Here is a 27994-nt window from a genome sequence, read left to right as displayed (position 1 = left end):
AAAGAAGAGCCAACTAATCCAAAGTGAGAGACAAGCTATCAATATTGTTAAAAAACCCCCAACACTCCTCAATCCAGCACTTTGCCATTAGTATGTACGTGTCATCCAAATAAGATACATTAATCACTGAAGGATATTTGCCGAAAAATCAAGTGTTTTCTACTTTCTCTCAGCTGCAGATCTTGGGAGGCAAGTTGCAACTGCATGTGCAATTAAGTTTCCAAAATACTAACAACTCTGTGCTGGTCCTAAACGCAAAAGAAAAACCAAAACAGAGGCTGATGCTCTGAGCATGAAAGATAATAAGCAGTAAGTGTGCCTGCATACCTGGAAGACTCGCAGCATAATGGTTTTAAATTACAGAAGCACTACTCTGGAAGACAACGAGTATCTCCTGTGACATGTCCATGCTTTCAGCAAGGTCTTCAAAGCCCCCACACTTGGAATATTGAACTGGAGCTAATTTACTTAAGTCCCAAAAGCTCATTTGCTTGCTTCTGAACTGGCAGGGACAGCAATAAAACAAGAAACGCAAGGTATGCCCTTCCAGGGCCCCATTTATTAACTGAATATAAAAATAAGATCATTTAAGTGCAGAGGCACAGTAATCCACTCCGTGGTGAAAAGATACCTTGGGTTAGCAGTAAACAGAGTTTACAATACCTTGTAAACAGACCTCTTCATAAGCAAGAAGCGCACTGAAATATGACACACACTGGATTAAAAGTCCCCTCTTGCAACAGTACTCCACACTTCTCATCTGGCTATTTGGGAGCACTTCACAAAAGGTGACAGCATCCTTTGCTCTGTTTTCAGAGGAGCACACATGAAACAAATGAAACACAGCCTGCACTGTAAACAGCTGAAAAGCACTACAGCATTTTCAGAGGATGGCAACTTACACCTTGTTAGATTTGTTTATAAATGAATTATAATGGCCAAAGCTACTGTGCATTATGAAAATGTTAAAAATTATTCTTTTTTTTATAGTTTTACAGCAACATGTTGCACAGTTGAATAAAAAATTATTATTTTTTTGTTAATACAGTACATGGCATTTCTCCTCAATTGCACTAGAAGTAAATTTGGAAGCACTTTCAGTTTGTGTTATAGGCAGATAGAAAGGAAAAACAAGTCAGGCAGTCTTTGAATCTCCTTTCCATCTCTTGCCCAGTATTTATCCCCACCTCTTCACATCTCTGAGTCCACATACATTCCATTTATCAGGTAATCCACTTGTGTGTAATCTTTCTTCTTGTAGCTCTCATAGGCCTGCATGAGGAAAAGAACTATAACAGTTATGAAAAAGAACGTACCAACTAAAAGCACTGCAAGTAGTGAACTTTTATCCACTAAGTACTGAGTCAGGGGCTCAGCAGCAATGAGAAGATACTCATTGTTTGTGTCCTGAGTTTTTGTGAGACCCGAAGCTGTAGTTTTGGCTGCATCTGTTGGAGCCATGGCTGTTGAAAAGACATCAGATGTTGACTTTATCCCATGTTCAGTCGTAGTTGCTACTGTGGAGGCTGTAGTTAAACCCATGGCACCTCTTGTAGAGCCCAGAAGAGAAGTTGATTCATTCAAGGATGCTGTGGTTATATCTGCTTCTGGCTTTAGATCTGGCAACATGCTAGTATGCATTGGATTCATAGAGCGAGAACTCTCTGTCAGGATGGCACGCGTGGAAGCGGCAGAAGATGTTCCTGCATCCTGTGGGATGGGGGTGGTCAGTGTTGTGGTCAGTGTCTTCAAGTCAGCTCCAGCAGTGGTGGGGCTGTCAGGGTGAGGAGCACTGGTGCTGGTGGTACTCAGCCTAGACTGCTGTGCTTGGGTACCTGCTTCAGAAGTAATGATGAGGGGAGCAGAAGTAGGGGAAACTGCTGAAACAGAGCTACTATTTCCTGATTTTTGGCTGGTGGTCATTATCTGGGTGACATGGCTGGAAGTGGGAGCAGAGATGGTACCATGAAGGGGAGAAAAGGCAGAGGATGGCACAGCTTTAGTAAAGGTATCAGAATCTCCAGGGGTGTTTGAGGCTTTGGCAGTTGTTTCATAAGTGGTAGACAAAGTTGCATTTGTAATGTTTGTTGTTGTGGTGGGGGCAGTGGTGGTAGGATTGCTTGCAAATGTTTTTCTAGTATTAGTTGTGACATCTCTCTTCTCAACACCAGGTAAATGCCTCAAATGAATATTGTGAGTCTGAGCAGTTAAAGAAAACGTGTTTTCTGCACTGTGTTGGTCAACCCATGCATTCAGCATCCTCTCCGTTTTCTGCGGATCGCTCTGGTGGTCAAGCACGGCTGTTTCCCATTTGCCGCTGACAATTTCTTCCAAAAGACAAAACAAATTATCTTTGTAAAAATAAAAAAACTCTCAAGCTCAAATCTAACTTCAACCCCCCAACATGCAAACCAGAACACATACTTTGCAGCACACACAGTACAAGTGGAATAAATCAGCCCTGAATTCAGCAAGAATATGAAAAACTCAAGACCCCCCTGCCTTTATTGAACATAATCCCTCTGAGGTTTTTTGGTTTGGTGCTTTTCTGCCACAGACCTCTAGTATTTGCCCAGCCAGGGAGTTAATTTCACAAAAGGGGAGTAATGAAGTAGAGTTACAATGCAGAAGCACAGTATCAACAGGAGCAATCTTATAAATGTCAGCTTCTGAGAAGAAGACTCACGCTTTCAAAGTTACACATCATTGACAAAGCCTTTGCGCCCAGATTCGTAATTTTCACTTGTCAAAATTGAGCAGAAATTTCTACTTACACCTTCATACATCAGGATAATTTCCTTCAAAACTAAGTGAGCTAGATTTATAGTGACATAAATCCCATCTGCTTATCACAAGTCCAGTTGTTACACTGCAGAGAAACCTTTGCCAACCCAAAACTATGAACAAATTATTTTTTTCTAAACTTGGGTACAATGAACTTTTGAAACAAACTTTAGAAGATTGATTTCCCAATTATAAATAGGCTCCATTTTGTTACTGTGTCACTTTATTAAAATTGAATACCCTGGTACTGGAAAGTCACCATGAGCAATTGCTGCTCTGATTGAAGGAGTCTGTTGACTCTGGAACAAAATTCTGGCAATCTGAGAGAAAAATAATGCCAGTACATTTTCCTTTCTCTGAAGAAAGATATAAATACATCTGTTATGCCTTTATTTTCACTGGGACAGCATGTGGCATGCAAATGGCGTGAATGAATGATGTCTTCAACATGGAGACAAACTGTTACTCAGTAAGCGCTACAAAAGCTATTCAAAGACACATCATGCACTCATGCAAGTGCCAGAGCCCCTAGGACAAAGTGAAACAGTTACTCCAGGGAACTGTACCTACAGAATCACCCTGCAGGCATTTCACAACCCATCTTCCTCAGCTGAAAGCTTATCAAGGGTTAAATGTAGGTATTTAAAGCAAAAGAATCAGGATCCTGGATTTCCCAGGTGCCTGAAACATGGCTTTACCTGCAAGCAGGTCTTTGATGTCTTGTTCTCCAGCATTCTGGCACACACTCAGCTGGTGACACTGCAGGAGGAGGCAGTGATTCTGGTAGGGCACAGACCAATTACAACGATGGCTCCCTGAAAACAGCAGAGAAAATGGATTGCTGCACACAGGATACCAAACACGCTGCTTCGTGGCTCTAATTAAAGAACTAAAGAAATAAAAAAGAGGAAAAAAAGCCCCACAACCAGAAAAACCCCCAAACCACACAATATCTAGAAGGTCTGGCCTTAAAGGATCCTGACTTTGCTTTAGTGCAAATAACCAAAGAAAGACAATGAAACCAAATTGTCCATGTAGCCTACCCACCTGTTTGTCTTCTGGTACTAGCATCTCCTGACAACAGCAGTTCACTCACCCATACAGTGACAAACAAAGTGCACTACAGTTAGGACCCATGTAAATTCATCTGGATGTTTTCATGAGGAAAACCATTAATGGCCATTAAAACCAGCATCTTTATTAGGTTCCTAGCCATCTGAATGTCAGATATTCATCCACCTGAGCCAAGGTCTCATCTTCACCACAGCATTACCAGCTTTCTGTATGAGCTACAAGCTTTCTCATCTGGCGAGACAGGGTTGGGACCTTCATAAGGACAGCTCAAAGACTCTTTCAGAAGTTTAATTCTTTGTAAAGACATCTCAGAGGTGGTGAGAAGGCATTTCCCTCAACAGATTTAACAGTGTGCTTGGTTGCAGGACAAAGTGATTTCTTCTAAGGCAGAAAATGCATACAAATACCCAGGAGCAAAGATTTATCGTTCTAGTGCAGCTGTCTACAACAGCACTGCTCACTTGCAAACATCTGGCAGCTGGGAATAATCATTCTTCAATTCAAGTGGCCTAACACTGTTTGCACGCTATCAGTGCACACCAACAGCACATGCTGTTTCTTATGGAAGCTCGAAGGGCCCTGGGAAGCAGTTGTCCTGGATTCAATTTAACCAAGGCTGTCAGGAGTTATTCAGCACCACACAGAGAAGCAGTAACTATAAATGCCTGTAAACAACTGGAATTAAGAAAGTCGTCAAAGGGAACAGCAGAGACCTTCAAGGAGAAGAAAACGCAGCTGGAATTCCATCCAAGGGACAAGAACCTCACCTGAAGCACCTGGGCTCTGACAAGCCTGCCTGCATTGCTCTTCATTTGTAAGCCTGTTTATTTGCACTACCCGGACTCCTCTCCCTTTTAGAACAGAAGACCGGTGTTCACATATACAGATGGAAATCAGCAGGAAGAACACAATGGCAGTCCACATCTTCAGGGCTGGCCTTACAGGGAAGCTTCTCTTCCCAGAAGAAATTCTCTCTTATATCAACTTCAGATCCACTGCAATATACCTATTAAAAAAAACCAAAACAAAACAAATGAGCAGGAATGGAAAATAAAAGCATACAAAAGGCAGGAAAATATCATTACACATCACAAACAAGCAAGGGCTCAGAGGCAGGAGAAGTAAAGACCTTTCCCAACTTCCCAGAGAGGTTCTTTCTTTGGAAAAGGTACTTTGCTCTCCTTCCTTCACATCCCAGTGGAGAACAGCTTAAGTCAATAGCCTTGTGTACAAAGGCATTCTCAAAGCCCAGTAGCATGTGGCAGTACAGATACAATGTCTTTCGACTCATCCTGGCACCCTTAACGTTGTGCCCAGGCTCAGCAGAAGGGTTTTCACCAGTTTGAGCACACTGATAATACGGGGAACTATAGTCCTGGCCCTGCCTTTACACCAAGTCAGTCAAAACCAAGTAACCAAGGTTGATTTCTTCTTTGGTTTTACTGGTCATTACAAAAAACTCAGAGAAATTTTGATTGAAAACAAGCAAAACCCACTATTTCGGGTCTTCCAAGACATTACCCAGACACAGCTGTTACTGAAGAATATCCACACCCAAAAGTAGCCTTAACTTCCCTACAAAAAACAACCGATTATGTCTTTCCTTCATTATTAATGCACCCATGTGACTTTGACTCAATAGAGGGGCTTCCGTCGCTCAAGGCACTGGAACAGCTCCCACTGACATCAGAGAAGATTAGTAGCTTCTACATGGATTTACCCTCTTTAGTAGCTTCTAACTGGATTTATCCTCTTGCTTCTGAGGTTTTTGGAGCTTTGCATGAGCTTCCAAACAGTTCAGTCTGAACCAGACCTACTATAAACCTCTTCCCTAAGGAATTTTTAAGGGCAATCCTCTTGCTCATCATTAAAGCAAGCTTTAGTTGCCATCCTGAAGTTATGAAGAGAAATCTGACAGCCTTCAAAGAGTGCTGAGATTCAGCTTTGTGTGACATCTCTGAGATGGATGTGATGACTGCAAAGGCAGTTCACAACACAGAATGAGCAGCATGTGTGAATGGTATAAATACCACAGTGAAGAACATCTAACAGTCCGCAGTAATGTGCGTAAGACCCTAATTTAGCCATCCAGGCTAGAATTCTCAGTTTCAACCATGAGAACTCCAGTTTCAACCATGCTTGTGAATTTAAGAATCTAATAGCTATTTCTCCCTCAAAAAAGCCCCAAATAATGTTTGTTAGCTGTGACTCAGATTGTAATATTTTTATACTTTGTACCACTAAACTTTTGTTTCCAATTTTTCCTTCTGCTATATCCTAAAGCCCCAAACAGGACAACAGAGTTTTACCTTCAAAACCACCCTGTCTGAAAAGGGGTGAAATATAGGCAGCTACCCCAAGCTCCTCAGAGGGCATACAATATACAGGTACACACTGGACTGTCAAAGAGCCAAAGATGGAGACAAAACTTGATACTAAAATGCAGTGCCTCAAATTCAGTTTTCCTAGTATACCTTCAAGTTCCCTGAGGAACTCAAGAGTTTCCTTCCTGCCTATTTACTCTAGTAAAGAAGAGTTATTTTACCTGTTGAAAATAGATGGAGCATTTTTAGATCTGCTTTCCCAGAGAGATGGGAAGCCCAAAATGATTGTAGTGCCTTTGCACTGCTGACCTCAGCTCATGCACCCCTCTTTGAGTTTTCTCCCTGGAGCAAGTGTGCACAGCATCATGCTCATTTTGTGCAAGCAGGTTTCTCAGGGCAGCCAGAAATTCAAGCCTGCATCATCTCACCTGGCAGCTGGAAGTATTTCTAAATCTGACCTGACAACAGAAGTCCTGGCAGGGAAAGGCAGCTCAGCAGCCCCATCTAGTCCTATGTACCAGCGACTACGCCCGGTGTCCAGCCAGCACCAGCTCTGCCAGGGCCCCTCTCCCATCACACACTGTGCAAGCACAGCACAGACTGGCTTTGCTCTTTCCTTATCACTTCTTCCAAGTGCGCTCTACCAAATTTGAAAGAATCAGGACAGGAGAGATGACCTGTGCAATACCAGCACAGCCTTTGCAACACGCTACACCAGCATCAGCTGCTCAGGAAAGCAGCCCCACGTTCTCGTCAGGGAATTAACAATACTAATTTGTGTTGCTCAGCCAAGCCACTTTCCAATATTTTTTCCACTCTCCCAAATTGCAAGGCACTTTTACAAGTTTTTCTCAGCCTTTATCACACTCTGTCATTCTTTGTATATATTGTAGATTAACCATTGAAAGCTGCAGTTAATAAAACAGGGAGCAAGGGGGAAAGCAAGTGAAAACATTAAATATTCTGCCCACAAGAGATTTTTTTTTGTCCAGAGCAGACAGCAAGAACTTCCTTTAAACTCCAAATCCTTCAACTTACAGCAAGTGAATTGGGTTCTATCAAAGACATGAGAGATATCTCACCTCAGAGCACTGTTTGGCAACCTGCACTCCCATCCCATGGTGCCAAAGTGCACTTTCAAAAAGCTCACAGGTCATAGGCAGAGATTCAGAAAGTGTTTTTTACACACAAACAAAAAGGAAAAAAACCCATCATTAATGTATTTCACATTTGAAAGAGTGTAGCTTATGTCCCTTTTCAAGGTCCAGGGTTTATAAGAAGCATTGTTTTACAACCTAAGAAGTGACCCTGAGAATAAATTACCCATGTAATAATGCATGCATACACTGTTTCAAATAAACTAGTAAGGAATAACAGCAATGAATACAAACACTAAACATTTATATAGAAGTCTTTTTCCATACCTTTAGTAATAATTTTGTGATTATAGTTAACACCCTCAAAGAATAAACATCTTGCATTGCATTTTAAAACTGCAGACATAATAGCATTATAGCTATAAATCAATACTATCATTATTATTATTATAATTAACATCTCAGTTTTACGACAAATAAAATATTAATATTAATCTCAACCAACCCAAGAACTACAGATATTTGCAAGATCAAATGATCACACCAGTAGCTAGAAGCTGTTGCATTGACATGCATCCCCTATGCAAAGGGATGTTTTGTATCCCCAACCACATCAATTCACTACAAGTCCTACCATCACAGCTCACTTTGGTTCCACTTGACTGCAGCAACTGCAGAGCAAAACAAAACCCCAGAAAGTGACTGTCACCTCTTCCAAAGCACCTGGCAGCCTTTCTGGATTAGGCCAGCATTGGTTTAGGAGGACATGCCAAGCTCAAGCACAAGAGATTTGTCCCCTCTTTCACTAAACATGGTCTCCTCAGGGGCCAACTGGCAATACCTCCCCCTAAGGCATTCAATACAAGATTATAAGCTTAAAACACTTTTCAACATCCTTTAGCCAATTATAAAAATCCCTGTGGAGACTGCAGGGTGATTGTGTGAAGCAGACAAACACAATGCACAGACTGTATCAGACAAGCAAACAGCTCCTTTCCAAGACCAGTGAGAGGATAACCAGTTGCAGCCACATTTTAATGCAGTACAGATGAGGTTTGGGATGCTGTATTAAATATCAGAAACCCCAGCTAGAGGTGAGGTTTTTTGGCCTCTTTCACCTTAGCCAATTCCATTCATCCAAAACAGGAGTTACAATTACTTGCAGATCACTTTTCCCAACTTAACAACTGCCCTCTATATCACAAGAAATAGGCTGTATTTCTGACTTCCTCTCACATTTTTAGTCAGCCCCACATGGTTCCATCTGTACTCAGAGACCCTTCTGAGCCCACCCCCCAAAACCTACATCCCAAAACAGCACTAACTAAACCTTATCCAAACCATGTCGATCCCTGTCTGGACAACACAGTGCAAGAGATGAATGCTACTGTTCCCCTCAGACATAATTTTGAGAAATTGTGGCAAAATTGACTCCTCAAGCACTACTTTCTCCACCTATAGAACATCCCCAAAGAAATTCAAAGCCAAACTAAAGCAAAACCAAACCACAAAAGACAGCAACAAAGTCTGGGAAAAGACTACACTCTAAAAAATGCAAGGTTCACTTTTGTTATCTGTGGCTGTAACTCAGCAGGGAACAAGCATGCTGGCAAACCAGAATAACTTTGAGTCAACAACTGAATGACTGATGACTTTGCAGTGTACACACATTTCCAGAGGGCACTGCCTGCTGGGTTTCAGAATAGTTCCTCGCTTCTTGCTGATCTCACACTGCTTAAGCCAAGAAATTTACACAAATAATAATAAAAAAATTCATTATTTCAAAGAACAATGACTGGGATGATGTTGCAAGAGCAGAGAGAAGCCCTTGGAATATAAATCCCTTGCCTCCATGCCCCCCAAAAGCAGCCTCAGCTGTTCCTGGTTAAGCAGCTGCAAGGTGCACGCAATGACTGCACCAGTAGGAAAGATACAGAAATAGACAAAAAAAATCACAAAAAAGAGGGAATGTGGGTGTTAGATATCACAGGTACAAAGTGTGCAAAGTAAATAATTTAGGGCAACACATGCTCTTTGGAGCTGTCATTGAGGAGCCAGTAGACACTGCCTCAAAACTCACGCTCCCAAGTGTGCATGGACTAGGTATCAAATACGGTCTGAGTTGCAAAGAAACATTCTATCTTCAGTATAATAAGGCAGGGAAAATGGGTGGAATACCTTTTGCAGACAACAGTGCTCCTCTCCCATCAAATTGAGAAGGCATAAGGCCTGTTTCCCACTTGCATTTGCTGCTAAACACTTGACGTGTTGTCAGCTTTCTAAACAAGTGCAACATTTCTCTCTTTAGAAAAACAGAATTAAACCAGATTTTGCCAAGGCAAGACAAGCATATCTCATATTATAAATCGAGGCAAGAATACAGGAGATAGGGAATCTGCACTGCAACCCTCAGATGCATTTTACTTCCCAAGCTTCTCTCCAAGACTGAAGATGCACATGTAGATATGTTTGGAGACAGAAGGGGCAACACCAAGGCACATGAGGCTGACCCAATGTCAGCTGAGTATGACCAGATGAAGTTATATGATTTTCTGAGCAGCAGCTTTAGAGCCATTAAGTTCCTTTGGCTCCCCAAGAAAGTTTTGATAAGCTGCAAAGCTGTTTCTACCAGCTTTACCCATCTCCGTCTCTCTGTTCCTTGGTTGCACACTTGGCTCCTCTCTCAGGAGGAACAAGGGAGACAGCTTATACAGTTGAGGACACTATTGAGACTTCATGGTGATCATGGTTTTCCTCTGAAGAAAAAAATATTAAAGCCTAAAATTCCTAAACCAGCATCACCCATCCATCATCCTTTCTCACCCATATTAGAGCCATGTGCTGCAGTTCTGATGCTGAGAAGTACTACTCAGCAAAACATTTTTCCTGTGAAAAATGATCAGACAGCAATTTGATTTATGAAAATGTGCCTTGTTTTGAAATATCTGAAACAATCTAGTTTTAATATACAGAAAAGCAAGCTGCCAAAGGCTAACTGCATAAAGCTGTGACTGAACAATAAATCTGTCAACAAAAATACCTTTAAGCAATAAAAATCTGTACTATGGCTCAACTGCAACCTTCCCATGTCTGGTCTGCACCCGAAGCAGATAGAAGTTTTCAGACGTGTTGTTGTCTCATGGGAACTGGAGATCATATGCAGGGCATTTCACGCCATGTGTTTCAAATTAACCAGCTTTCAACAAGACCCTCAAAGGAACCATCCCAGTGGGCTCCCACATGAACTCTGCAGCCTTGAACTAACACAGAGCAAAGTCCATCAAGAAGGGTAAGAGGCCAGCTCCCAAGGTTGGTTTCTCCAAGTGCCTGCAGCAGCAGGTACTCTGCAGGGCAGGTGCTACATGCTTGCTGAGGGATGGCTTTAGAAGCTAGAACCAGCACATTCCACATGCACAGAAATAAACTGTGCCTGAGGTGCTATTAAATCCAAAACTGACAAGCGTGGCGCTAACAGAGACTTAGCAAGCAGCAACTTGGTAACAAATAACAGCAACACAGGTACAAATAACCAAGTGTCACTTCTGGAGCAAGTGTCAGTGTGTTAAAGCCTGGTCACCCACCCACCTCCTGCCCTGCAGAATTTTACCAGAGTCAGCAAATTCCTGACAATCCAGATCAATTCAAGTTTCACTGAAATGCTATCTTCCACTCCAGATATTTCTGAGAAGTCATTATGCTCCTCTTCATGCAGCTGAAATACTAATTTTAGGCTCATGGTAACATAGGACATACCTCCATCCAGAACACAAGGTTCTGCAACTTTGCTCAAGAATTTAAGCCTGTGCTTGGTTTTCAGCAGGGTTACACACAGCAAAAATGTCACCTTATGTTACAAAAGCATCAGGCTGTGGGAGCTCAGAAACTCAGGAAAAGTTCACAGAGCCTGGAAACAGCCAAAACACAACCCCAGTGGAATGACTGAAACGGACTGTCTGCTCAGCCCTAAAACAACCGGAAGAAATGTAAACATTTTTGGCTACTTCTTTCTTCAAGGAAGCAAGATCTTTGTGCATACCCTGAAATACAGAAAATAAACACAAATTAAAAAAAAAAAAAAATCCAAACATGTGGCTCCACCTCCAGTTATCCTCACAAGCAAAACAACCTGAAGGGTCCTAGATTATAGGAGGTTTCCTCTATTTAAGCAAACAACTCAGGTTAAAAAACAAAGGTAGTTTCATATGAAAGACCTCTGGTGAGATGCAGCAGAAAGACACTCCAGCTTATCTCAATGCAATATGACACTGGGGATGTTTTCACTATACATGTTAGGACAAAGAAGAGATTCTTCCTAAAGTCTCCAAGCCAGGAACACATATATAGCGATATCAAATAAAGTTTGTTGGCACATGCATCACTGCTTTGTGATTCTGACAGATTGAAAGGTATGGAAATCACAGGGCAGGGTGGGTGGGAAAGCTTAGCCAAATCTATTTTTTCCAAACAAAGAAAGAATTAAATGCAATAGCAGCTCTCCTCATCCTTGCTGGTCTTCCCTGTGGCAGGTTCCTCTTAGCCAGCAAGTCTTCAGGTCATGCACTAACCTGAATTTAAACCTGTTATCAGAACCTAGAGGAAAAACATCCTTCCCTCTCCTTACTCTCACGGGCTGCCAAGGCAGCATGTGCAGAAGTGCTTCAGACCAGCTCTTGGGTTTCATCTCCTGCACACCAACAGGGCAGCAGCTGTGCTCTCCTACCTCGTTCTGGGTTCCCTCTTCTCCATTTCAGAATAAACTCTTTATTACAGTTTTGAGTCTTGATACTCAAAAACTGATTAATAAAGTAAAATAAGCTTGGTTTGAGCTCCTCAAAGCTCTTCCAGTCTTCCAGCTCTCCAGACCTTGCTTAAAGGTCTTCCAGTATCATGGAGCCCCTCATCACGGAAGAGAGATTACATAGGCAGCAGCAGATTCTTCTGAACCTTTCTGAGCTCAATATAGAAGGTCTGTCCATCTGTCTGTCTGCTGCTGATGTGGCTAAAAAGAACTCCAAAACTATCCCAGCAGTCCACCTGAATGTCATGAGCACCTACAGAAAGTCAGCAAAGCAGCTCACCAAGAGAGATTACAACCACCACCAACATCAGTTTAACTTGTACCAAAGACACAAATGTGCAAAGTGCTCTGTCATGGGGTCACCAATACAGATATTTTCAGAAGCCATTTCAGATGCCTCTGTGCTTATATCAGTCTTCAATATTTGCTCAGCAGTACAGCAACAAACATAGAAAAAAACCCAAAGTTGAAACCTCTCTCTCAAATTTTAATACCTGCTGTTGTAACAAAACCAAGAGGTTATTCTTACTCCTCCAGGAGCTGTGACCTAAAAGCATCAGGAAGACTGAACCAATTAGAAACTTCTGGCTACTGATAAAGACGCTCTGATCCTGTAATGAGGGGAATGGTGAACTAGAAAAGCCAAACTACCAACAAGATAAACCCTGGTTACACCCTGGTTCAAAGATGACCTCACCACACACTAATTATCTAGGCCAAGAGTTTCCCTGGGAGATGTTGTCCAAGCTCAGATGACAAAAATAAGGGAAAGGACAAGCATGGGAAAACCACACTATCAGCAGAAACTCTTACTGCTTGCTTCTGACTGATGTTCTGAAGACTTCAGTTCCACTGTACTCCAGTACAAAACTGTCCAATATCATCAGATCACCATTACAGGTCAGGAATCAACTGGTGGAACAGACTGTGACTGAACGAAATCAGATACAAACCAAAAGATGTGCCAAGAATGAAATAATTCACACTTCAATTAACATGCACTTCTACCTATCAAACAACACCTTTTGCTTCAAATTGTTTGCTGCTAGAGACTCTGCAAGACTGGAACGAAAAATGGCTATAAATGCAGAAAAGTGAGAACCCAGCCAGCACTGAGGTACAACATTTCCTCAGCCTCTTCCTTTAAACAAAGTTTAGGACCCTCAGAACTAGAGCCCAGACTAACAAGTCCAACTCGAAGGCTGAAGAGTCCCATTGTAGGGACCTCAAACCTATAAACCTGCTCTTGCTCCTGTTCAGCTGTACGGAAGGGGTTAAATCCTACCAGTACACTGCCTCAGAACACAAGGTGAAGTGGCACCAAAGCTGCTTTCCTCAAAAGCTGCAGTTTGTAGTAAACCAAGAACTGCCCTACATAAGCAGCAGAGTCATTCCTACAGAATGTCAGGAATCTGAGTGACACAGCCCATGTTTGGCATCACAACTGTCAACTACTGAGAAATGTGTTTGCTTCTTAAAATCGTCCAGAAATCTGAAAATTCCCACTAGAGATCAGAGAAAGCACCAGACAGCAATGGGCCAGAGGACCAGAAGGTTCTTCAGGCTCCTTCTCTATTTCGGGTTTAGAACCAGCATCTTCTCAGGATATAATGCAGAAGGGCACTTTCACTTCAGTTGCCTGGAATTATATCATGAGGTAAATCTGCCCAAGCTGACAACAGAGCAGAAAAACTGCACTGCAGTGAGGATCATGTGTTGAGGATTTTGGGGTGAGTTTTAGGTTTATATGCCTTTTTTTCTGACAGCCATCTGAAAAGGAACTTGCTTAGCAAACCATCTAGTACCTATAGGCCAAGACAGAAAATTCTCTACCTATGCAGATGCATATTAACATCTACAAAATCAAACAACCTCTAACCATTTAAACTGCTTGCCCACCATTTCAGTCTTTGCTTTTTAAAGCACTTCCATCCAGCAGTAGCATTCCTGGAGATGAGAGAAAAATACTGAACTAAATTTGTCCACGTATTTTATTTACAAATTCTCTCCTTCCCCCAGACATCTTTTATGCAGATGAATTTCTGTATGAAATCCTGTGTTACAGCTCTATGCTCACTGGATGGCATTCATTGTATCTTCCTAAGAAGCAACTACAAATGTGAATGCCCGAGTCAGCCGTTTATCACAGTTTTGGAGCATGTATTTTAACTCCAGAAGGGACCTCTGCAGGTGTTATCTTACTGATTTACTGCAAACAAATTTGTCCCAAGACATGCAATAACTAAAGAGCTCATTCAGTAGAGGGGTTTGTTTGCAGTCAGCTCCCAGGGGGCAGGTTGCCTACTCCGCAGTTTGCATTACATCTGTTTCCACTTTCAGAGGGGTCAAAGACCAAGTGCAGAACATACCACCCAGAAAGAGCTGCTTACTAATATTGCCAAAATCTGCAGGAAAAAAAGATGGCAACCAAAATCACCCAACTCACCAGCATTTTCTGCTTATATCTTATTTTTAAACACTTTCATTCAGATATTCCTTAAGAGGATGGATCATCAGCACTGGAAACCCACTTTTGCTACAGCTGTTAAATCATGTATTTCATATTTCATTGCATCAACATACATCCAGCTTCTACACATTACAAGATTTTCAAAGCCTAGAAATCCTTGCTTCCTTTGCAATGGACAGAAAAGCAACAAACAGGAATCTACGAATACATGGGATTGAGTCAAAAGCTATTTGCTAAACAGCAAACAAACACAACATCCTGCTTTTGCTTACCAAGTCCGCTGCTAACAAAAGCCATCTGCATTAGAGCTCAGACCAGGCCACGTGTTTCTCAAACTCAAGCAAGTGTCCCTGAACAACATTATGAGCTGTTTCCACATTAGCATATCTCTCTTAGGCAGTAATTCCCCAAACACACAAAAACTCACATAACTTTGTGCATGAGAATAAGCCTAGCAGAACCTGTGGAACCTGTGACATGCATAAAATTGAGTGGTGTAGCCACCACCAGGCTCATGACACTGCACTCCCTTGCTGGCTTCACCACCCAAAATGTGCCCATTGGAGTCAGGGATATCCCAGACATTGTCATGGATGCATTTCAGCCACAGCACATGCCTACTCCAGCCACCTCAGAGATGGTCATTACAGCCAGAACACATAGCTCCTGCCACTTCCAGTGCAAATATAAACTGCTGCCAATCCCTTAAAAAAACACCATCATAGATGAAGATGTAACTTATGTCTTAGCAATGCACACTTGCAGCCCAGAAAGCCTGGGCTGCATGAAGAGCAGCATGGCCAGGAGGTCAAGGGAGGGAACACTGCCTTCTACTCTTCTCTGATGAGACCCAACCTGGAGTGCTGTGTTCAGCACCTCTCCCATGAGGACAGGCTGAGAGAGTTGGGGTTGTTCAGACTGAAGAAGAAAAGATCCTGGGGTGACCGCATTGTGGTCTTTCAGTACTTAAAGGAGGCATATAGAAAATAGGGAGATGGACTTTTTACAGGGGAAGAGAGTGACAGGACAAGGAGAGATTTAGCTTATATGCTAGGATTAAGTTTTTCATCATGAGGGTGGTAAGGCACTGGCACAGGTTGCTCAGAAAAGTTGTAGATATCCCTCCTCTGAAAGTGTTCAGGGCCAGGTTGGAAGGAACCCTGAGCAATGTGATCATCTCTGCCCATGTCAGGGGGTTTGGAACTAGATGATATTCAAGGTCCCTTCCAAGCCTAACCCTTTTATGATGGGAATAAATGCTCTTTGCTTGCACATAGAGAATTTCAAGGTATCACTGGGCAGCTGTCAGAATTCCCCATCCTTAACCCCTTTAATAAGCCAATCTCTGTTTATCTTACGGAAAGAAAAACCCAGAAAGCTTTTTTTGCCCCACCACATTCTCCTTTTTTAATTTGATACAGGAGTTTCAACCTACATGCAACTGCCAGCAAGACAACACACTGATGATGTAAAGTTTCACCATAAGGATTGATGGCATAGAGGAGATTTGCTGACACAAAAACACCAGCCCAACCTTTGTAATATGGGTTAGTCCACAGCACAACAAGGCATCAGTTCAAAAGAGCAGAGCAGAGGCAAGGTAGATCAACCCTCCCTTATCTCACAGGGTGGGAAAAGGGGTGTGAAAAGATTGAGTCATTCATGTCTATCTATAGGAGGAACTGGTCAGAGCTGGAAGTCAAAATGAAAATCAAGTCTCTTGAAATCCAGCTTAGTACACAGGTACAAGTCAGCTTTTCCTATGAAAGCATCTCAGAACATCTGGAAATACCTGCTGTGGCATTTTTCTTTTCAGATGGAGAGAGGGAGGAGTGTTCCTATAACATGAATTACAAACAAATCAAATTCCTGTATCAATACTGATATTCAGGGCATGATGAACACCAGGAAACGTGGAAGTACAGAGGTAACACAAATGCATGAAGCAGCCTCCTCTCCAGTTAATGGTTGTTTAATCTTAGACAGACCCCAAATATTTCCCTTCAAGCAGTTTGCATTCAGACCACTTCTACCTTTATTTCCTGTTCTTCAGTTTATTCCTGTTTGGTGAACAGAGATTAATTTTGCCCTCACCCATCTGCACATGCTCAGGTCCTGCTGACTACTACAGAGTTTCTCTCTACTAACTGGCTTGTTTTACAGCAGTTTCAAATCTATCCAGAGAGACCAAAAGCAAAAATAATGATTTTGAGTGTAGAAACTTACCATGCAAACACTTGTAAATGCTTTCTTGCTGTCAGGAATTATTGCGCCTTTAGGGAAAGCAAAAGCCAATAAAAGCCTGAATACAGTAGGACTACAGCTGAAAGCATATGAAAAAAATGTGTAAAACGTTACTGTATGGAACCAGAGAGACATTTCTGTGAGACTGTCAAAGTATTTTCACAAAGAGGTGGAAGAGTGGAAAGGTTTATCCTGCTTTCTATACAGAGAAGCCAAACAAAAAAAAAAAAGATAGAGAAGAAGACTCAGCAAAAGAACATGCTTAATCCTATTAAAATTAATGAGATTTCATCCTGGTCTCCACACACTAGCTGTAGTAGGAGTTTAACTTAAGTGGATTTAAAACCAGATTTAGTTAAAGTGCTGCAAAGTCTCTCCTCAAGCCAAACAAATATAAATCCAACACAAACATACATGTAAAATTGAACACAAATTTTATCAGCCACTCTCCTTCACCCCTTTTTTTTTTTTAACAAATCTGAAACCAGGACAGAGGGACACATGAGAAATATATACTGACATGTTTTGCTGGTCTATTGCATAAGTAGCTCTCTTGGCCTGGCACCAAGTCAGAGTCAGGTGGAGCCTGGGAAGGCAAATCCAATGCCCTCCTGGATAGTCATTGTTAGCAGAAGCAGTGAAGGGGACTTGCTGAATGTCTCAGTAAGTAATAAAAAGGCTCTTGTACACAGAGCACCTCTCCTTCCCTCTCTGTGTTCTTCAGAAATAACAGACGTAACTATGGGGGCTCATACACATGGCCACATCTGTAGAACACAATTTAGTTGTCCTTTAGGGGACACAGCCCAGCTGAGTCTCCCCAAGCAAAGGTGCCAAGAGCTGTGGTGATGCACAGAGATAACCCAGGCACACCCCTGCAACCCACAGGCCGAACTTCCTGCTCAAATGGGGGGACCAGCTGGTTCCTCAAGCTGGTGCAAGATGTACAAACGAACTGTGGGTCCTGCCACCCTGGGGGACAGTCCAGCTGGCTGCAAATAAACAAGTACCCATATCCCTGGCTCTCTGCCTTCTGTTTCTTTCTTCATAGCACATCATCCTGCAGGAAAACAACCAACCAAACAAGCACCCAGTGTGCTTTCCAAATGGTTGACAGCAACCATTTCAAACAGGAGGAAAGGACATGATGAAGAATCCAGACCCACACCCTGTCACACCGTTCCAGAGATCCTGCATTCTGCAAAGGGTGGTTAAAGACCAGCCTTCCCACCACAGCAATGCCACCACTGGTTTCAGTCCCATCCAGTTTGACTACAGAGCGCCACCTCGGTGCCGGTGCAGCAGCACACCTACCTCTCAGCACTAAAACCCAAGATCTGAGCTGTGAGGAGGCTGTGCCCAGAACAGCAAAGAAAAATAAAGCCCACAAAGGAAATTAAAGACAGTCAGACATTTTGGCACCCATGGTGATGGACATTCAAAACTGCCCTGAGGAAACCTCATCCCAGGGAAATCACAAGAACAGCAAAGCAGAGCCCTCAGCTAAACGCAAGGTTTTCACCTACAGAACCAAAGCAATGAGCAAGCCAGACAGCAAAACAGCAAGCAGCCAAGTGCTACTTTACACACCAGCAAGATAATCATGTGGTTCCGCCCTTCAAGAAGGGGATCTCCACACCACAGCAGAGACAAGCTGTCCTTTCCTGAATGAATTGCTGCACCACAAGCATGCTGAGCATCTTACCTGCATGGGGACTCTCTCAGATTGCCAGCAGTCAAAAGCTGGAGGAGCTGTGAACCCAAAATGCACCTGCCTGCACTAATTTTTAGCATTGTCACTGTCCCTGCAGTGCATCCAGAAGCATCCTTAGACCCAGCTGCCAATTCACAACTCCTTCACTAACTCCCCCAGTCTAAGCTGTAGGAAGGGAACCAGAAATGACTGGAGAAATGAACACATCAAATGCTTGCTACCATCAAGCAAGAGAGGACGCAATAGCAGTTTATTTCACAGGACTTCTTGGCTTTGCTATCAACAAAGTCAACAGCCCTTTCCACACCCAGACAGGCTGGATATCAGTGACATGTGGGGTATGACAAATGATTACACCTGCAGAACAGGCTGGAAGCTGGGAAAGGAACCAGCCTTGCTGAGCCAGAGCACACAGTGTCAGATGGCATCCAGCACACACAGCAGGGATACTGCCCTCCCAGTCCTTTTAAAGGAAGGAGGAAAAAAAGTCTTAAAGATCACATTGTCTGGCTGCTGGTTCAGCACAACCCATGGAGTTTCATCCAACAATTACTGTGTTGGACCTGGGTGGAAAGGCTATCTCATGTACCTCACAAATAAGCTTTGAACCAGCATGTGCATGACACCTCCTTCCGAAGAGCATCCCATCCCAGTTGAAACAAGGACAAACACTCAGCTGCTGTGGGTTGTCACTGCTCTGCAATGCACAGCAGCTGAGGAACTACCTGCAAGTCCTGGTGAATTGACTGCTTTTTCCTCCAGCTTTCCCATGCACAATCTCCATTCATTAATGTCCCTGAAACATTTTCCCTTGAAAATTTAGCCAGTAACATACAAGTAAAAAGTCTGCTAGTACACTTCCTGTAATCCAGGCTATGCGTCCAGACATTTTAAACACATCACAAGGTCTTCAGTACTGAAGTTCTTCCATCACCAAAGCTTGAAATTTTGCTTGCAATTTACTCCTGTAACCTTCAAAAAGCCTGTGCCAGGAGAATTCCCTTAGAAGGCAGAGGCTTCAGGTTGTATGGATGTGCCAATAAGAATTTCAATAATAGATAACCAGATGCAAAGTCTGTTTCCTGGCAGATGGGTTTATAAATCCAGCAGGGAATTTGCAATTAAAAACAAAAAATAAAGACGCCCTCACCAACGTGTTAAGAGGCACGTGGCCTGGAATTTCTCCCAAAAAAGTACTAAAACAATACATGTGTGTACACATGCACTACACATAAAAGCCAGAACCAAGCAGCAAACACGCACAACACGTGTACAAATCTACTACAGACACAAAAGCTCACAAAAATTGATGGATTTCTTCTAAACTACCCATTGCCACATAATGGACTGCATTAACATACACAGTAGTGGTTGATTATGGTAGATAAATTTGATTACTACAAAAATACATGCCCTTTTGAGACAAAAACATTGCGTCAACCTGCATCCTAGAGCCTAGTTTTCAAAGCTACTGTTCAGTCACAAGCCCTCTGAGGACTAAAGGGCACCAAATGTTCACTATCAGCAAGTTTACATTGCTCATCAAAACTGCATCACAATCTGCCTGAAGGTGGGGAGGATTTCTTGGGTTTGTCCCTCCAGTAAGCAGTCAGATAACTCACTTTATCGGGAAACAGCAGTGGTGTTGCATGACCAAGTCTGGCAGGGATTCAGCCAGCTAACATCAAGGCACATTACTTGACACAATCCTGCGACAGGAGTTTTCTTTGCCAATCCTAGAAAACAAAGTTTGGGAGACAGAGGGGAAAGTTAAAGGATTTGCTGAATCCACCAGATGAATATTCACTGCAATAGGATACCCCCACAGAGTGCTGCATTTGAGAGCTTGGTCAAAGAACGGTGTTTACTCTTCCTGCCATTTCCTGGACTCCAGCTGACACCTTGCTAACATTGCCCAGGGCACAGTTAAACCTTCTGAAAACCTTTACTTAAGGTAGAGTAAATTGAAAAAGATTTCAGGACGATACCACAGGATGCCACTTACCAGCATAACCTCACTTGCACACACTCAACATTATTTATTTAGACACACGATATATTTACATATCAGCGATGCCGTCCCTAAGGGTGGCGGCTCCTACAGACACCGCACCTTTGCGGTGGTCCACAGGGCCTAAAAAAATGTTACACTCGGGCGGTGAGTTACTTGCTGAGTCAATCACCTCTTCCCCGCAATGAAACCCAGTTCTCCCCACTAACAAAACCATCTACAAGCGTTCACAGATTACGAGGGAGCACAGCCACCGCTCCCTCCGCTGCTGCGGGGGGAGGACAGCAACTTACTGCAACATTTATCGGCAACTCGTGCCGCAAATGTACTCGCAACTTGTGCGGCGGTTCACGGGAACGGCTGCCGAGCCGCCGCTCCCCCCTCGCGGGCCGCGGCTCCTCGCCCGCCGCACCCGCCCGGGCTCCGCGCCCCCGCGAGAGCCCCGGCACGGCCGCTCGCCCGGCACCGCGTCCCTCCCGCCCGCGCTCCCTCAGGCCCAGGACGAGTCACGGCCCGCCCGCAACTCACGACGTGGCGGAGCCCGTGGGAGGACGCGCTCCCGGGGCGGGAGAGGCGCTCGGCCGGCGCTGACGCCGTCCCCGCGGGCAGGGAAAGACGGGACGGCAGGGAAGAGCCCCGGGAAGGGAAGGGAAGTGGCACCGGAGCCCCGCGGCCCCGCCACATGCCACGGCCGGGCCCCGCCCCGCCCGCGCCCCCTCCGCGCCCCATTGGCCCGCCTCCCCTGGCCCCGCCCCTCCCGCGCGGGCCCCGCCCCTGGCCCCGCCCCTCCCGCGCGGGCCCCGCCCCCGGCGTTCGCCCCGGAAAGGCCCCGGGAAGGCCCCGGGGGCAGAGGGCGGGCGCTGTCCGCGGAAGTGACGAGCGACCGCGGCCTCCGGGAGCCTGCGGTGGTGTGCGTGAATTACCAGTGGCTTGAGACCGGTGGGTCTTTGCAGTCGTGGCTAGGGCACAGCAGCGAGAGGCTGTGCTCGCACGAGGCTATTTTCCTTCTCCCCCGGGGTTTTCCGCACCGTGAGCTCCGGCGCCGCCGGCCGCGGGTCGTGGCACAGCAGAGGAGTGGCCTTGGCAAAGCTCCCGTGGATGCCGATCCGTTTTGCGCGTTTCCGACGGCGGGCTGGACATGTCCCTGCCCGGGGCAGCGGGGCTGGAGCTGGATGAGCTTTAAAGTCGCTTCCAACCCAAACCGTTCCATGGTTCATTATCACCACCCAGCAGGAAAAAAAAAAACAAAAATAGATGAGGTGTACTGGCTGACAGTGTCTTGGTGTCCCGGAGTGTGACAAGCACACATTCCACCATAATCCAGACATAACTGTTCTCATATAACCTCTACACTGTGCAAGTCTTCACTGGACGTGCCAGCCCACTGCCCGCAGCATTGCTTAAACAGAGAATGCTGCTGAGATAAATACTAAGTCAAAGGCCAGAAATCAGATCTTCCATGGCTGTATTGTTGTTTTTAGTGTTGCTGTCTATGGCAAAAGTTTGTGCATCAGCAGCCCCCAGCTGCTTGGGGCAAACCCTACCATCAACAGAGCTTTGAATCTTTTATATACCATGTACTGCTCATGTATATAAAGACACATAAATGATAACACCTGAGCTGCACTCTGAAGAGTGGAGCTGGCTCCATGAAATGGCATCAGGTGCAGGAAACCATGGGCGCCCATTTCCATGCAAGCACAGTCTCCTGAATTCAGCTCCTTGGAGTTATTTACAGATTGCCCAAAGAAGAGAGGCATTAGACCCTGGAAGAAATTCTTTACTGTGGGGTTGGTGAGTCCTTGGACCAGTTCTCCCAGAGAAGCCGTGGGTGCCCCATCCCTGTCAGTGTTCAAGGCCAGGCTGGATGGAGCCCTGCGCAACCTGGTCTAGTGGAAGGTGTCCCTGTCCATGGCAGGGGGGTTGGAACTGGCTGATCTTCAAGATCTCTTCCAAATGAAACCATTCTGTGATGCTATGAAAAAAGAGTCATCAAAAAAAATGTGCAGAAACCAACCTTGTGCACACACAGACACAGTCCAGACTGTGAGATACTTCATATAGTAACTGTACCATTAAACAGGTGAGGAAGGAATCCTTGTTGCTTCAAGTCATGTATGGATTTGTCTACTGCTGCTAATCTGGCCATAGATGAAAGTGATGCCAAAACCATTTACACATCCCAATGTAATTTTAGAACACAAAAATTTGCTTTTCAAAATGAACAATGAGGAGGAGGAGGTGGAGGAACTGAAACCTTGGTCCATCAGTTAATTAAAAATAGATAAAATGCAAAGCTGGCCAGCACTCTACAATAAGTAGTCCATTTAAAGCATGTCTGTCAGCATACATTGTATAGACATATCATGATATAGATATATCATTCCATCATTCATATAGGATACCAGCATTTACTGAAATTACTCTCCAGAGGAGGAGGAAGGGAGAAGGAAGCTCTGCAACGTAAGAGAGTTAGAAGAGACAATTGAAGGGGGCAGGGGGACTGTCTGATGTAGAACAGATTATCTGGCAGGACCAAGCACAATGGTGGAGGAAATACTGTGAAGCTGTTGAGTAAAGCACAAGGGCATGTGGCCCTCAGGGTAGGTGTAGTGGAAAACAAGCACATTTCTGGGAAAAACAGTCCCAGGAAGAAAAAAACAAAAAACAAACAAAAAAAACCAAACCCATAGAGAAGTCCAGATGTGCAATGGGAAAGTACCAGCACTGAAAAAAAGCTGTGATCATGCAGCCAAAGAGAATGGGATGTCATGTCACCTGTCTCCCTACAAGGCACGGAGAAAGTCAATTGGGCTGTTTTGTTTGAGACACCCAGAGGACAGGCTTGAAATGTTTAGAGAGCTTTGCAACTTTATATGTCTCATGTGAAAAGCTAGCATGCTAAGACATGCTTGCAGTAGCAGGTTTTCATAGAATATAAATGAGATTTCAGTTGGTTTGCATTTATTCCAGATTGTCAGGAGAGTAGAGATTATGTGGTATAACAAAATGCTATCAAAGGATTTTGGCTTGGAGGTGCAGGAAAGGAAATTTTAGGATATTAGTTTAAACACAAATGGCTTCAGTATAGTCAAGCCATGTCCCAGACATTAACCCATTCAGGGACTTTGCACTGGCTGAGCTAGAGACCAAAAGGCAGATCTGTGTTTAAGAAATAATACATTTCTGTTTTAAGAACAGATGGTGATTTGAATGGGGAATATTTTCTCTTCTGGGCTATTCAAATAGACATAGCCAGTTAATGCAAGTTAAAGAATAGTCATACATCTATTATGTCTAATAAAACGTGGAACTACATTAAAACATACAAAAGGTTGAAACTCCCTGCCCTGCATTGTAATAGCCCATTTTGTCCAGTGCCAAGAGAGTTCCCAGCCTGTTTGGGAAAGCTGTCCCCCCAGGGAAGCATCATCTTTCCAGCTCTGTGTGTGGTACATGCAAGCTGCTATAACAGAGTTTTAACTTGGTGTAGGCCAGATTCACCTCTGGTGTAAATGCCAATCTAATTAAGCCAAGAACCTATTTAGCCTGCTATTATTTTTTCTGATAACCATCTTCTCATGGAGGACATGCCTGTGCCAGCTCCCAGGCTGCGATTAGGGAAGAATCTGGCTAGAACTGTTGACAATATTTTTGCACAGTACTAAATACCATTTAATATGATCTATAAATATTTACACTTGGAGGAAGAGATTTGCTCTTTGCATAGTTTGCATGCTGGCATCTGCTAGACTGAATAAATTACTAATGAAAATCACATTGTGAAAAAAAATTCCATGATGATTCTTTGGAGCTTTTATTTTTAAAGACAGTGGTGTGATAAGGAAATACATTAATTGGGAATTACATTCTCTGCAAAGTACCAATGCTGGAATAGGCACTATTGCTCTGTGCAACTGAGGCAGCACAGACTGCCGGAGCAGTGGTTTTCCTTGGATGACAGAAGAGATGTTTTAGCTGGGGAAAGAGAGACCTTGCTCTCCTGCAGCCAAGTGTAAAATGGCTCGCTTTGGTATGACAATCTTGAAGGGAATTGGATTTCTTTCTGATCATACATTTTTCCCAGCCTTGAATTCAGTCCCATCAAATTGTGAGTCTGGCCAACTCTTCTAATTTTTGAGTCTTTTTCAGAGCATTCTAGCTTCCTCAAGCAAGATACTGCATACAAATCTTGACTATCATTCTAAATTGGTTTTGGTGTATGTGAGAAAACATATGGAAATGTAAAACAAGTGCCCTTAAAAGTGATAATGTGGATAAATTTATCTAAATTTCACTGAGATTAACTCCTCATATTTGAGCAGAGGGGTTCCCATCCACTGACAGTAGTGACTTAAAACATTTCATAATTAAATCCCAAATGCTCTTTTTAAACTTCTTTTAAAACCAAGACTCTCATGTAATTTAATTTTAACAATATACATCAAATTAAAAATTGGTCACAAGGAGAGGCCATCAAATTGACTGTAGTTTTAAATGCTGTAAAGCACTAAATGCAATGTAAACAGCTACAAATTATCTTCTCTGTGCATCTGCAGAACATACAGCCACGGATATAACATGGGACCCATCAGAATGCTCCTGTTAATGTTCAAACTCCTAGAGCCGTGCCACTGGCATCATGTTACTGCAGCTTTGCCATGAAAAATGCATATCACACTCTGCCAAGAATCCTTCCTTTCGGAAGCCATGGGAATCTCTGAAGCACATGTTAAATATACATTACCTCCTCACAGAAACAGCCTGAAAGATATTTCTAGCAGTGCATTGTCAGATGTGTGTTGTACCTGACATTGTGGAGCAACGTGTTGCAATGTCCTGCTCTCATCTACCTTTACTTAGCTTTCTATTTCTTCCACCTTTAACTAAGTCTGGCTGAAAATGGAGAGTACCTGCGACCAAAGAGAGCCACAAACTGTGCAAGAGGTAGGGCAGAAAGGGGGTATCAGAAAACTTAAAGTTGCTTTGGGTTCATGGCACAAGGCAGAATGCAGCTCTTGAGAAGTGATTAACCACAGCCCCACTGTTCTGCCCTACCAACACACTGCAGCCAGGAAAATCTCTTAGCCAAGCACAAATGCGCACTTCATCCGTGGAAGGTGTTGTGAAGTCTGGATGGGAGTGCTGTTGCAGCTCACCTCTGGGCTGCAGCAGGCAGCTGTGCTCCATTTATGTGGCCTAGTACACACTTCAGCAGGCAATGCTGCCCTCCTGTACCTATACATCCTGTACATACCTATACATCCTGGAGGGTTATATAATAAACCAGAACTGCAGTTCGCCAGATGAGCTCAATCCAATTCCCAAGTGTCTAAATCCACGTTGTTGGCTGTCCTGGCATTTGAATTTCTCGTGATGCAGAGACTGTAACATCACCACAAGGGGGAGAATGTGGTGTTTTCTGCTTCTGGTTTGTAATGTTCGTGTTGAGAGAGATGTGGGACTTGTCCGATGCTTATTGTACAGACACACACAAGAGCTGGTCCTCACATGCAAAACACCATTCTGAAAGGGAGCAGACAGGCTTTGCTTCACTAATGGGGGTGGAAAACACTTCCAGAAAGTTAATTGGTGATTTTTTTCCTGAGGAAAAACTAAACGTGCTGTCGCTGATCAGTACAACCTGCCTTGGCCACACAAGATTTTATGCAGGCCTCTCCTGGCATAGGTGTGACCGTGCAGGGAAGTAGAAGGGCTGGGAGGACACATCAGAATGGCCACTCCAGGGATACAGCTAAATTCTCATGAGAGCTGCTGTTGACCTGGTTTCTGCTCCGCTCTGTTTAGCTCATCCATAAGGATTTCTGACTCATGCTAGAATGCTTTGCACTGGCTGCTTCCTTTTTTTTGCAGAACAGCCCAAGCTGGTGGAGAGAATAAGTCTGGGAACAAGAGGTAACCCCCTTCAGAAAGCAATGCTGGAAAAGCAACATAAGCAAGAATCCATACAGTGGGAAAAGTTGGGGTTTGGGTGGAGTGGCAGAGAACAGGGACCTGCCATTATGAAAAGACAAAAAAAGTAATATTGACAGTAGTTACCAAATCCCATCTTTGCCTACAGCTATGCCAGGGGCATTTTTAACTTGAGGGATTAGGAATGCATAAAAATAATAACCTGGAACTTGAGCCTATTTCCTTTATGCTGAAAGCAGGGGTTTTCTTGCTTGAAAAGATCATCAATAATAATTAGTCAAGCTCAAATGCTATTTTCCCAGTCCCAGACTTCACCACAGCTGATTTTGAGTGCAACATATTCAAGTCAAACACAGGACTTCCTGCTTCAGTCCTCCTCCTCCCTCCCTCCTCACACCACACACCAGGATCTTGATTTGATGCCAAGATCATCTGAAGATTATGTACAGGTGAAGCCAGAACTGGCTGAATGCTCTGCAAATGTTGCTGTTGGTGATTTTTTGCTTTATTTTCAGCCTGTGTGTGTGCACGCCATGGATTTGCCAATGAATATTCCATCATTTTCTCTCCACTTGCTACCTTAACAGCAGCCTCCATTGAGCCACCAGCCTTCTGGCCTTAGACAGGCACAGAAGGAAAAGGCTGCAGCTGTTTGCATAGCTCAAAGAAACAAATATCATTAAAGCAATGCCTCACAGTGTTGCTGTCAGCCTTGTGTCTGGTGGCATTTCTGCAAGACACCATTCTGACCACCACCTTTCCACTCCAGGGTTTATAGCTGCGATATTAAAACATGAGGTGATGAGGGGCCTGCACAAATTAACTCATGTGGAGCAGATGTGGTTTAGGCTTGTTGTGCTACGAAAGAAGAAAAGCTGGTTATTTTAAGATAAAGACTTTAGACTGGATTCAGACAAATTCTGAGGCATCCCTGCATAGAAAGAGGCACTGTATAATTACCAAGTCATCACAGTCTGTACCTGTAGATTTTGCTAAAAAAAGAAAAAATCAGCCCAAACAAACCATAATTAACTAACTATTTCTAAATAGTAGAAATACTGGTGAAAGGACAGGGTAGCTGCTCTAATGATACAGCACATGCATGAACAGCCATATTTTTTAAACCAGTCCATGTTGCATCCACAGGGGCTGGAGGACAGCAAAGCATGGTGCCAGTCTCCTCCTGAGATCAGGTACAGAGGGCAAGTGAGGGCAGTTAACCATTAGCATACTTTCTGGTGCTTATTTTCCTAAATAATCATCTCTTTAGTGAGCTGAGAGCTGACCACTAATAGTGCCATATGAGGGTTTCCTCCCTAGCCTGCCCAAGACACTGTGGCTTTCCCAGCCATGACCCAGGACTGACAAAAAGCCTTAAAGCAGTGGGGTGATGAAAGGAGATAGCAGAGATAGCCTGAACACCAGTGGGGAATTGGACTGAAGGCCTGGAAAGCAGGCTCAACAAGGAGGTGCAGGCACACATCTGAGGGTGCTTTAAGGACTGATTCCCTTTTCCAGAGCCTGCAAGGAAGCAGAAAAGGGTT

General features: G+C 43.8%; 1 protein-coding gene across 1 annotated transcript; it reads right to left on the bottom strand.

The window, feature by feature from the left end:
• Positions 1–532: 532 nt before the first annotated feature.
• On the bottom strand, positions 533–21202 carry C7H11orf24 (chromosome 7 C11orf24 homolog). The gene is made up of 5 exons (XM_014251890.2): positions 21045–21202; positions 20128–20241; positions 4626–4864; positions 3483–3599; positions 533–2327 (listed from the first exon to the last, which is right to left on the bottom strand). Exons 3-5 carry the CDS (start codon positions 4780–4782, stop codon positions 1192–1194), a joined length of 1410 nt encoding a protein of 469 aa, XP_014107365.2. The 5' UTR covers positions 4783–4864; positions 20128–20241; positions 21045–21202; the 3' UTR covers positions 533–1191.
• Between the last annotated feature and the right edge of the window lie 6792 nt (positions 21203–27994).

The sequence above is a fragment of the Pseudopodoces humilis genome, chromosome 7 (assembly GCF_049639895.1).
Source record: "Pseudopodoces humilis isolate 2021_Gansu_Grassland_sample_001 chromosome 7, ASM4963989v1, whole genome shotgun sequence".
Taxonomy (NCBI): domain Eukaryota; kingdom Metazoa; phylum Chordata; class Aves; order Passeriformes; family Paridae; genus Pseudopodoces; species Pseudopodoces humilis.
This window is presented reverse-complemented; position numbering and strand designations above follow the sequence as displayed.

Coding starts and splice junctions, on each gene's coding strand:
- C7H11orf24 (XM_014251890.2), bottom strand. CDS start 4,782: ATGTGGACTGCCATTGTGTTCTTCCTGCTGATTTCCATCTGTATATGT. Junction 3,600..4,625: donor TCAGAGCCCAGGTGCTTCAG/GTGAGGTTCTTG, acceptor TGCTGTTTTCAG/GGAGCCATCGTTGTAATTGG. Junction 2,328..3,482: donor CATCAAAGACCTGCTTGCAG/GTAAAGCCATGT, acceptor GTCTTTTGGAAG/AAATTGTCAGCGGCAAATGG.